The sequence below is a fragment of the Anomaloglossus baeobatrachus genome, chromosome 5 (assembly GCF_048569485.1).
Source record: "Anomaloglossus baeobatrachus isolate aAnoBae1 chromosome 5, aAnoBae1.hap1, whole genome shotgun sequence".
Lineage (NCBI taxonomy): Eukaryota > Metazoa > Chordata > Amphibia > Anura > Aromobatidae > Anomaloglossus > Anomaloglossus baeobatrachus.
Genome location: NC_134357.1, coordinates 188,558,595 through 188,571,129, shown reverse-complemented (window position 1 = coordinate 188,571,129; position 12,535 = coordinate 188,558,595). Strand labels below are relative to the sequence as shown.

The window sequence follows — 12,535 nt, the reverse complement described above, 5'->3', positions numbered from 1 at the left end:
TCAGGCAGCTACCTGGTCGAGCCTGCACACTTTCACAAAACACTATCAGGTGCATACCTATGCTTCGGCAGATGCCAGCCTAGGTAGGCAAGTCCTTCAGGCGGCAGTTGCCCACCTGTAGGACGGAGCCGTTACGGCTCTATTATGAGGTATTATTTACCCAGTAGAAACCACCTGAGACAAACCTCTAAAACATAAGTCTTTATTGATATTAAATATTAAAATGAGACACCATGTGTCCGACAAACATAAAGGACAAAAGACAATGTGCTCGTGAAGGGCCAGATAGAGGTAGGTAGAAAAAAAAAAACAGCATGCGGAGATACCTCAGGATGTACCACCTCTAGCCCTGGCAGCCGTTCCTCCACTCCACTCTCTGCGTGATTAGAGTGCAAACAGTGCTCGGGACATTTGTCCTTGCAGATTGAGTGTGTTGTGTGCTATACCTCTGGTGCACACATGGCCCTGTACATTTTAAAGCAGAGACCCAGCGTTTCCATGTAGGAATCAGTACATTGCAGGACTGCTACTTGGATCACAGAACAGCAACTTGTATAATACAGGAGAGGGCCGACTAACCCCCCGATTCAAGCTGTGTATCTTGTATCAATAAAAGGCTTATCAACACAAATATAGGAGCTAAGAGGCTGTTTTGATTTATTGAGAGTTCCTGGGGAACTTGGTTACCTATATGATCTAATAAGGTGTAATATACTGCATCTATGTATCATAAATAGCACTATTGATGCTGAGACATCATTCTTTGAGGAAATAAGGAAGCCACATATGCTTTTTGGAGACCTCAGTAAGACATATTAGGCAAGCATATTCTGCTGCTGCTACATTACTATCTTGGGAGTTTTTCCAAGTGTTGTTGGCAATTTACCCCTGATGAACCCCCGACCACTTAGTTAGGAGGGGGGGAAACGCGTCGGGAGAAGCCCAGGGTACCGGCCTGCTTGGTGGACCCAGGGGCTTGATCCTAACTGCTGCTGATACAGTATTTGACTGGAACATTGGATTCAGTCCAGCTCAGGAACCAACAAATCTAATTGTTTCTGTTTGTTTCTGTTTTGCACACAATTCACCTGGTTAGTGGTGGGCATAGGCCAGGGAAGAGCAGGGACAGCCAGGGATAGCCACCCGGAGCGGGGGGTGTTCTGTACATTATAACACTCTCCGCAGGTAGGAAGGATAAGTGAAGGATCTAACTAGTCCCTCCTAGATTGCCTAGAAATCATCTAGCTATCCATTATCAGTATATTCCTGCACGCTTTTTTTCTACCTACCTCTATCTGGCCCTTCACGAGCACATTGTCTTTTGTCCTTTATGTTTGTCGGACACATGGTGTCTCATTTTAATATTTAATATCAATAAAGACTTATGTTTTAGAGGTTTGTCTCAGGTGGTTTCTACTGAATCTTACCTCGATAGCTTATTTTTGGATGTGGTTTATTTTGTATTATTTACCCACCCAGGGACTGCTTTTGGACGTCCCAATTGTCTGGGTCTCCCAATTAGGAGCGACAAAGAAGAAGGGAATTTTGTTTACTTACCGTAAATTCCTTTTCTTCTAGCTCCAATTGGGAGACCCAGCACCCGCCCCTGTTTTTTGTATACACATGTTGTTCATGTTGAATGGTTTCAGTTTTTCGATATTCCTTCGGATTGAATTTACTTTAAACCAGTTTATAATTTTTTCCTCCTTCTGGCTTTTGCACCAAAACTGATGAGCCCGTAGCAGCACGGGGGGTGTATAGCCTGAAGGGGAGGGGCTTTACACTTTTTTAGTGTAATGCTTTGTGTGGCCTCCGGAGGCATAGCTATACACCCAATTGTCTGGGTCTCCCAATTGGAGCTAGAAGAAAAGGAATTTACGGTAAGTAAACAAAATTCCCTTCTTTGTTTACCGTAAATTCTTTTTCTTATAGTTCCGACATGGGAGACCCAGCACCCTCCCTGTTGCCTGTTGGCAGCTTTCTTGTTCCGTGTGTTTTTCACCGGCTGTTGTTGTAGACAGAAGTTCCGGTTGTTCCGGGTTTTACTCTATCTCTACTTATGGGTGGATGTCCTCCTTCAGCTTTGGCACTAAACTGGGTTGGATTTGTCATCCGGGGAGTGTATATGCTCGGAGGGAGGAGCTACACTTTTAGTGTAGTACTTTGTGTGTCCTCCGGAGGCAGTAGCTATACACCCATGGTTTGGGTCTCCCATGTCGGAACTATAAGAAAAAGAATTTACGGTAAGTAAACAAAATTCTCTTTTTTTGTTTTTTATAAAATTTCAGATTGTTTTTTTCACCACTTAAAAGGAATCTGTGACCAGGTTTTTGCTCCCCCCCCCATCTGAGAGCAGCATAATTTTAGGGCAGAGACCCTGATTCCAGCGTTGTTACTTCCTGAGATGTTTGCTGTCATTCTGATCAATGTTTTCTCTGCTGGAGATCTAGCAGCTATAGGCTGTGTGCGCACAGTGCGTTTTTCGCGGCGTTTTTGCACGTTTTTCGGGTGCGTTTTTGGCTTCAAAACTGTATGACTTTGCTTCCCCAGCAAAGTCTGAGTTTTCAATTTTGCTGTCTGCACACAACTTTTTTTTTTTAAGCTGCGTTTTTGAGCTTGAAAAAAAAAATGGACATGTCAATTCTTTCCTGCGTTTTTCTGCGTTTCCCCCCCCCCGTGCAATGCATTGGAAAAACGCAGTAAACCGCAGCCAAAAACTCACCAAATCGCAGTAAAAACGCATGCGGTTTTTTTACGCATTTTTCGGCGCAGGTGCGTTTTTGTGCGTTTTTAGCAGTCAAAAACGCAGCGTCAAAAAAACGCAGTGTGTGAACTTAGCCATACAGAGCTCATGAATATGCTGGACTACCAGACAGCACTCCAAGTAGTCCTCTAATGATGATTTATTGCTGATTTATCAGTGATTTTTATCAAAACTACACTAAGCCGCCCAGTAAGTGAATCAGGGTCTCTGTCTCTATATTATGCTGCTCTCAGGTTAGGTGGCAAAAACCTGGTACCAGATTCCCTTTAAATAAAAAAATACTACAGAAGTCTGGTATCGCTGCTATAGTACTGATCACTGTGATTGTCCTATACACCGCAAATGTGAATCAGAGCCAGGAGCAACATTTGCTTTCAGCAGCTTTGTGGTTGTGCATCACCGCTACCACAGACCACCAGGAATGCAGACTTTCACTGCCATAGATCACAAGGGAATGTGGTGCCAATCATTTGACATTTATACCACCAAGAATATTACCATTAATCTTATAACTGCTCAAAAGGAAGCAGGAAAGTGGCCTTATTCCCTACCTTATTCCCTACCATTGGCATCTGCTGTGTTGGAATAAACAGTTTAACTAAAAACATTTCTTGTGATGCCGGCATTAGTCTCTTTCCTGACCTAGACTGCACGGTGGCATTCACACGTGGCCGTGTCACTTCTGTGATTTATCTGAGAGGTGTGTGCATTATGTGCTCTGTAGTGTCTTGGGGTGTGTATCTGGCTGCTAGATGAGACATACTTCATGTCTATATCCATGTGATGCTAGTGAAAATGGTGGCTGGGTTTTTGGTGGCGACATTGAACAATGCAAGGGAGTATTAACTGATTTTTTTGGTTGGAAATTGTTGAGATGTGGTCTTCATGGTGTCCTCTTGTACTGTTTATTAGGTTTGAAATGCCTACAGAGGAAAAAGTCATAGATGCTGAAACTGGTCGGGTGCGTCGTAAAGCAGTTTTTAAAGGAGACCAACATGAGGAATTTGAGGAAATTGAAAATGATGATGATAATGAGGAGGAGGAAGAAGAGGATGATGACGATGACAATGAAGAGGAAGCTGATTTGTTTGGGGAAAAAAGTGATTGTGATGAAGATCAACCTAGTCCCCACAAAAAAAGTAAAGTACAGGAGAGGCACACACCGAACACTTTGGAGATGCCAGCTTTTGCTGACAGCGATGATGACCTGGAGCACAGTGAGAATGAAGAGGAAGATGAGGACAGTGATAAGATAAAGGTACTGCAAAACCTGCCACAGAAAGGGGGCAACGGTAGAAAGTCAGCGGCAGCACTGGATAGTGGCAACTGCAGTGGAGAAGATGGTGTGTCATCAGATTCTGAAGAAGTGGAAAATATGGATGAAGAATCAGAAGTCTCGTCTGAAGAGGACAGTGGTGATGAAGAAGACTTACTAAAAGATGATGATGACATGGAAGACAATGATGGCTCTGAAGACACAGCCGGTGAGTTACCAAAGGACCCCTGAATATCTTTAAGGTGGCCATACAGAGGAGAATATTTCTTTGTTAAACATGCAGTTGGGGTAGTGTTCACTTTAATGTTTCTGTGTCAAAACCTGAGAAGATTGCTCATCTGAAGTGATGGGGCAGCCACATGCCGGCAAAACCTCTCAATAGAAAACTGGAATGTTGGCTGCATAATTACAAGCATAAACATTTCATCCATTTTCATGAAATCTTGTCTTGGGTATAAAGTTGTTCTGTTTTCCAGCTGCAGGTGACCTTCATTTAGCCCCTTAGTGATCACCAATGCGACTAACACACCTTAGGTATAAGTGAGTAGCATCCCCCGATGGTGAAGAGGCAGCAGCTGTCGGCTTTCCACCATAGCTGACACCCTGCTCCATCAGTGTTGGCACCGACCATGGCTGTTTAACCACTTAGATACTCCTGTCAATAGTGACTACAACATCTAGATAGCTAAGTGAGGGGGCTTCTCTTTAACCCCATCGGCAGCCTGAGATCATGATTGTGTGGTCCTGATGGTTGCCATGGCAATTCACAGTCAAATAACTGCCCTCGATTCTGACAACTATGGTGACATATTCAGAAGTTGGAAACACTTAGGTGTAGAAATAATTTCTCATTCCTGTCATGCCACTTTGTATTAATTCCTGAAAACCCATTAAAAAAAACCTGTTAATAATCTACCTGACAGTAGTTGTGAATAAGTTGAGGGGCGTGGTCTTTAATATGGTGTCACTTTGGGATTTTCCAATATATAGGCCCCCAAAGTCACTTCAAAAGTGACGTTTTGTAAATTTCCTTGAAAAACTGAGAAATTACTACTTCAATTTTAAAGCTTTAACATCCTAATAAAATAAAAAACATTTTCCAGATGGAGCTGCTGTAAACCAGAAATAAGGCAAATATTAAAGGGATAATCATCATTCAAAGCTTGAAAATGGCAAATGTTTAGAAATTTTTGTCAAATTTCTGACACTGGTATAAATTAACACAAAACGTTTCACGAAAAAAATCGATCTTTAAATCACTGGGATACGTTGAAACATTTTAAAGTTATTGCCACATTAAGTGACACGTCAGATTTGAGAACTTTGGCCTGGTCACTAAGGGGTTATATATATTTGGTTGTACTGATTCTAAACCTTTTATTCCTTTGTTTCTAGGTGCCTTGAAGTGGAAAGAAGACCTGAAAAAGAAAGCTGCCGAGGTTTTTCTTCGACATCAACAGTCTGTGCCGAATCTCCGAAAGCTCGTCTATGGATCAGGTGATGCACCGTATAGTCTCTTGCCATAGCCAAGGGAAGCACGCACAGGAGGAGTTTTCTTCTAGGACTTACTATATAGTTATTTCATTCGGCTTTCTTATTTTGTTCCTCCACGGAATTTATGTACATATATTTGAGTATTTATCTTGTCGGGGTTGTGTCCATATGCTCACTGACTCTGCCCAAATAGACTGGCCGTGTCAGTTGGTATAGACACATAACCTATTGAAAAAGGGATTGCCGACACCCAGTATGCTCAAATAATTCATAGAAGGAATAACTGAGAACACCCTAATGTAAAAATATCCATATCATGTATCATCAGCACTTGCCACCCCCATCAGTTGCCCTGTGATTGTGCTTGTTTTCCTTGAGAGCACAAGATCATCAATTAGTAGAAATGGAAATGATCTCCTTAATTGTGAAGAAAAATGATAGAATATAATGGGTGCGTGTTCTATCCGTTAAAAACACGTGAAAGAACACTTAGGTGACTCCTAAACACATGAATGCGGCTGAAAACCATGCTAGTACTTTGTAAATGCCTGAAGATGAAAGCCCTTTAATGGCCTCACAGTTGGGCACTGTCATGTTAGTTCACAGCAAGACATCACCATGGAAATTGCTTTTAGGCGCAGTCATGTGCAAGCCTTGGCCATATGTCTGACTGTTGTTTTCCCCTGCAAGGCAGCAACAACTTTTTAAGATGTGTACTTATTTTTTCATTGTTTGCTTTCTTCCTATATCCTGGTTTCTGTTTCTCACAGTGGTCGGGAATGCGGAAGATGAAGGTGATGAGAATGATGAAGAACTTGGTGGTCTGTTCCATGTCAGTCGTCCAGATAAGGAATCTAAGAGAGCGTCAAATGCGCTAGACTGTTCAAAGTTTATGGTGGAAAGTCCTCAAGAATGGGATGATGATGAGGTATTTGGGAAGAGAGGTGTATTAGATGCATTTGTCTGACGTTTTGCAGTTCTCTAAGTACTTACTAAGAAATCATCATTTGAATTGGTAAAGCTCTTCAGCCTCATTTGCATGGTAGATCTGAATTCTCTCACTCCAGCTCTATTCCTCATCCTCTCTTTGACTGACTGCATCTTTTCCTGAGGTCACAAAGCATAGAAGCTGTCACTCGAGGAGGAGACAAGGCAGCGGCGCTGGGCGGGGAATAGAGCTGCAGTGACATGGGCTTCAGATCTACAATACATCTTCAACTTTCAAAAAAGAGTTTTTTAAAACAAACATTTTTAAACCAATATAAAACAGAAACAAAGCAAGTTAAAATGACCCCCTTTTGCCCAATTTAAAATAATAAAAAATTAAAAATATACATTTGGTTTCTCTGCATTCATAAATTAATCTAATCTGTAAACTGAGTAACGAGAAAAAAAAATCAAAACTCCAGAATTACGTTTTTGGTTTTTCTATTTTCTTGGTTGCCACAACATTGCAATAAAAAGCGATGAAAATATCGTATCTACACCAAAATGGTATCGGTAAAAATGTCAGCTTTGGGCACAAAAAAATAATCCCCAGCCCCAGATCCCCCCAGAAATGACAAGTTACAGGTCTCGAAAAGTGGCGACAAAAGCAAGAAAAATGTTGGGGCCAAATTTCTGAAACTATACAGGATTACTATCTGCGCACTCGTACTGATCTGGAGAATCCATACTGGAGGGTCAGTTTTACCATATACTGAACATGGCAAGTAACTAAGAAAAAATTGTGGAATTGCACTTTTTTTTTTTTTGCAATTTTACCGCACTTGGAATTTCTTCTGGAGAATAACTGGTGCCATTCAAAAGTGCAACTCGTTCTGCAAACATGGAACAAGCCCTCATACGGCTATATTGACTGAAAACTAACAGTTAAGGCGCTTGGAAGGAGGGGAGGAAAAATAAAAACGGAAAGTCGCTCGGGGATGAATGGGTTAAGATATCAATTGTCCATGCCGGACACTTAAAAGGCAGTATGGAAGTAAAATGTCCCCTCTAACGTTCCTTAGTAAAACACAAGGGGAACGGAGTCTGACACCTAAATGTGTTTAAATACCCAGACAAAGGGGCCTGTGGGGATTGCTGACATTTCTGGGCTGGTTGTGCGGATTGCTGTGATCTCCCACCTGAGAACTGCTGTGCCTGATCTATAGTGAGTGGCAAGGAAAGGTGCCATTTATAAGCGCTCAGGGGCCTTTGCTCTCCTGTACCTTAGTCATTAGAAAGTATTGTCCAATCTAGCATGCTTCTAGCCACGTATGATATCTATTATCCTCCTACCAGATTGTAGTGCTCTTGTTTGTTCTTTTGTCAGGTTATGGACTGCATTCGTGACTGCTTTGTCACTGGAAATTGGGAAGCAGAAAAGGATGCGGAAAAGCTGCTGCAAGAAGACGGTAAAATCCATTCCTCTTATTGCGGGACGTGTGATTGATATATTATCACTTTTGAGTTACTCCTTTTGCAATATCTATGTATTCTCAGAGGAGCTGTATGGGGATTTTGAAGATCTGGAGACGGGGCAGGTGCACAAGGGCAAACCAGAGTCCCAGAAAGAGGAGGTAAGGCATATCTAACACGTTGAATTGCTGATAGAGTTCATGCCTTTTTTCAATGGGACCCCTATGAGTGGGACATACCAAGCCTTCATGACGACTAAACGGACCTCATCCCACGAATGGTTGGTTGTTTCTATCTTCTTGCTGATGGTCAGTGTATCAGTGGAGTAAATAAATGTAATTTTTTTTCTCTTTGCAACTACAGAGGTGGGTAAGTTGGGACGGAGTCCTGTAGCAATAACATTCAAGGTTAGGTTTAGCCTTCTGCTCACTAAGCAAACTGGTTGTTACGAAGTGTAGGGGATGTAAAAAGAAAGAGCTGTGGGCTTCTCAGAGTACTGACGTAGTTACAAGTGGGGACTACTGCTCCAATTGGTAATTCAAGAGGAGTTGGGAACACCGTTTTTTTAAACTTTTAGGGCAAAGGGGGTAAGCATTTAGAGACTACTATTAAAGGGAATCTATCGAATGGTTTTTGCTACTTCATCTGAGAGCAGCGTGATGTAAGAAGAGACCCTGAATACAACAATGTGTCACTTAGATTTTAGCCATGCAGCAGAGCTGAAAAAGCTGGCCCTGCCCACTCCAGATTTTTCTATAAAATGTCTATAGACAGTGAGCTGCTAATCACAAGAGGGGGTGGAGTCGAACAGCATTGCTGTGACTAGCTGGCTCGAGTCATGATAATGTACTAGTGATAAAAGACTCAGTTTAAGTAAACAGCACTGGAGCTTGACTTGTGACATATTGTTGAATTCTGTGTTTTAATCCTTACAGCATTCTGTCCTCAGATTATATAGCAAAAACCTTCTGAACAGTTCCCTCAAAGACCACATTCATACATCTCACTCTTGAAATGCATAAAAGATGATCCAAGTTTCATTACTGTTTGTTCAGTGTCATTTTTTCATAAGGGATTTTCAGCAATGAAAAAAAAAAAAAAATTCTAAATGACAAATCTCCTATCCACTGCATGTTAGTCATGGACAGTACACACATCTACACCAGAGGTCTTAAACTCGGCTGGGTATAAGGGCAGCACATAGAAAAAGAAATAATTTGAGGGCCGCATTCTTTTTAGGACAAAGTGACGTGTATGACGTCAGCTTCTTGCTTCTGATTGGCCGGCGGCTGCCATTGGAATAGTTGTGCAGAGAGCTTGACTCTCAGCACTGGCAAAATGTTCATCTGAAATAAAGCGCTGACAGACGAGGCCCCTGCACCAGCTGCAATCGTTCCCGGTCTGCGGGCCACAAGAAGCAGGCTGAGGGGCTGCTTGTTTGAGACCCCTGGACTGCACACTGTCATCTGTGTTGTGTTGACCTGTACTGCATTTTATGGGCTTCTTTAAAAATAAATAAATAAAACAACCAAACACACTGCATAGATAAAGCCTTACAGTGCGCTATTGTTTGTCCCCAAACTTCTGGTCTTAACAAAAAACTTGCCTGACGTAATCTTTCCTGACTTCCCCTTTAATAATGTATTTGCAGTCTGAAGAGGAGGATGAGGAGGGAGGAGATGATAAAGCTGTTCCAGCAAAGGAAGAAGATACAAAAAAGCGTCTGGAAAAAAAGAAAAAGCTCAAAGAACGCTTCAACATGGAGTATGATGATGGAGATGCTGATCCTACATACTTTGATGACTTAAAAGAAGAGATGCAGAAGCAAGCCGAGGTCGGTGATAACACTATGTAATTGATGACTGCACAAATGAAAAATAAAGTTTTGTTGGTTACTTAAAGAGCAACTAAATCATCTTAACTTTTTTATTTAATGCTCTTTTAATTGCAAGTAGATTGGTAGTGGTCTAGGTTCTGAAACCCCTACCAAATGCTCCAAACAAAAAACAATAAATGGCCTTCTATATAGGGCTAACTCATAAGAATCAAGAAAATCTATAAATGACATGAGATTTATGCCAAGATTAAATTAATCTTTATTAGAACACAAAAAATGATAACATAGATAAAAGAGAAGGGGATAAGAAAAAGAAAAAAGCAGATAAATGTGGGGAGATGCTATATCTCTCAATTAGTAAGACAAAAGACACATGCAAATGCAATAATAAATACATCCCACAAGTGTAAAAATAAATGCAATACACAGTGTTAGCCACTAGAGGTCTCTGCAGTAGTGTAAATATGTTTAATGTGCAATAATTGCAGAGAGCCCCTATTAGATTGCATAAAGTGAAGAGAAGTATATTTTTAATGTATAATGTACATAACCCTAATTGTGCAATAGATATCAAGTGATAAAGTGCATAAGTTGCAGAATCAAAATTGATAGAATTTGCTATTGCAAATAACAGATTATGCAAAAGGCAGGAAGGTAAATAACAAGGAATAAATAAACAATTCATAGAAAAACTGTATTTGTGTGGGTTCAAAAAACAGATTCAGATGAAAACATAAAGCTTTCATAGTTGAAATCTGCAAGGAAAGAATAATAAGCACACGCATTAAATTTTTATTTGTTTTTAGCTGTATGGTCATCTTATCATTGCATGGACCTGTTCTTGCCTCATTTACTGAATTCCTTCTCTTAGATGAATCGTGCAGAGTTTGAAGACCAAGATGATGAGATTCGTGTACAGTATGAAGGCTTCCGACCTGGCATGTACCTCCGCATGGAGATTGAAAATGTTCCCTGCGAGTTTGTCATCAATTTTGATCCTCACTACCCATTGATTCTTGGTGGACTTAGCAACAGCGAGGGGAATGTTGGCTATATCCAGGTAATCTGCAGACAATAGTGACAGTGGTACAGGGATTGTAACATGCTGCCCTGGATAAACCGTCCACCCTATGTATGTCCTTATAATCCCAGCACCTGATGTTTCAGTATAAGCCTTAGGACACCTTGAATTATTTGTATTTCTCTCTAGATGCGGCTTAAAAAGCACCGCTGGCATAAGAGGATATTAAAGACAAGAGACCCCCTTATTTTTTCACTGGGCTGGAGACGATTCCAAACTATTCCACTGTATTATATTGAGGATCATAATGGACGTCACCGACTTCTTAAATATACACCTGAGCACATGCACTGTGGTGCCACTATTTGGGGTGAGTCTTTAACCATTTCATTTCATAAAAAAAAACAGACTTTCATACATAACAAAAACATACCCAGGAAGAGAGCCTTCAAAGGAGCGAATTTGGTAATCAATACACTATTAAAGACCCGCTGCTAACTGAAAGCTTGTGCCTGTCAGAGCCGTGAAGCTCTGTGTAAAAAGTATAAATGGGGAAAAAATAAAGCCGGTAGACTGCAATGCTGATTTTTTACAATGATGCTATGTATGCTTTTTTTTTTTTCTTTTCCTGTACAGGACCCATCACTCCTCAAGGAACTGGCTTCCTCGCTGTTCAGTCTGTTAGCAGCACCACAGTAAGTCTCTGTGCCTCTATAGGAGCCCCACAATGTAGGTTACTGTGTATCAATGCAATACCTCAATATTAAGAATGATTTCAAACACTCAATTCTTCCTTTTTAACCCCTTCACGACCATGGACGGATCTATCCGTCATCTATCCGTCGGGCAGGGGGCGGCGATCCGCGCACATATCAGCTGTTTTCAACAGCTGACGTGTGCCTGCATGTTACGAGTGGAATCGCATTCCACCCCTAACATTAACCCCTTACATCTCACTGCCAAAGTCTGGCAGCGAGATGTATATACGCACGGTGAAGATTTTCACTTACCGCCACCCCCACCGGAAGTCACGTGAGTGATCACGTGACTTTCGGTGGTTGCCATGGTAGCACAGGGTCATGTGATGACGCCTGCAGCTATGACGTTTCACTCGGCCTGGAGGCCAGGGAAGCAGGAAGTGACCATATCTGCTGTTTACAGCTGTATAGCTGTGATCAGCAGATAGATTAGAGCGATCGGATTGCTGATCGCTATAGCCCCCTAGGGGGACTAGTAAAATAAAAAAAAGTAAAAAAAGTTTAAAAAAAAAACAAAAAAACAAAGTTCAATCACCCCCCTTTCACCCCATTGAAAATTAAAGTGTTCAGAAATGCCCGATCTATCAAAATATAAAATCAATTAATCTGATCAGTAAACTGCATAGTGGCAAAAAAATTCCCAACGCCAAAATTACGGTTTCTTTGTCGCTCCATTGGGAGACCCAGACAATTGGGTGTATAGCTTCTGCCTCCGGAGGCCACACAAAGTATCACACTTAAAAGTGTAAAGCCCCTCCCCTTCTGCCTATACACCCCCCGTGCATCACGGGCTCCTCAGTTTTTATGCTTTGTGCGAAGGAGGCTGACATCCACGCATTGCTCCACATCTTAGTCAGCAGCAGCTGCTGACTATGTCGGATGGAAGAAAAGAGGGCCCATATAGGGCCCCCAGCATGCTCCCTTCTCACCCCACTCTGGTCGGCGGTGCTGTTAAGGTTGAGGTACCCATTGCGGGTACACAGGC

At 41.7% G+C, this 12,535-nt stretch overlaps 1 protein-coding gene across 3 annotated transcripts in view; it reads left to right on the top strand.

Moving 5' to 3' along the window:
- The window catches only part of BMS1 (BMS1 ribosome biogenesis factor), an 81,638-nt gene that overhangs the window by 51,582 nt on the left and 17,521 nt on the right, over positions 1 to 12,535 (top strand). For all 3 annotated transcript variants that reach the window (XM_075349042.1, XM_075349041.1, XM_075349040.1), the window contains 9 exons: positions 3,677 to 4,248; positions 5,436 to 5,537; positions 6,305 to 6,462; positions 7,849 to 7,930; positions 8,019 to 8,095; positions 9,586 to 9,768; positions 10,643 to 10,831; positions 10,982 to 11,162; positions 11,429 to 11,487. In XM_075349042.1, the coding sequence (XP_075205157.1) occupies positions 3,677 to 4,248; positions 5,436 to 5,537; positions 6,305 to 6,462; positions 7,849 to 7,930; positions 8,019 to 8,095; positions 9,586 to 9,768; positions 10,643 to 10,831; positions 10,982 to 11,162; positions 11,429 to 11,487 (1,603 nt within the window). The remainder of the gene's footprint in view (positions 1 to 3,676; positions 4,249 to 5,435; positions 5,538 to 6,304; positions 6,463 to 7,848; positions 7,931 to 8,018; positions 8,096 to 9,585; positions 9,769 to 10,642; positions 10,832 to 10,981; positions 11,163 to 11,428; positions 11,488 to 12,535) is intronic.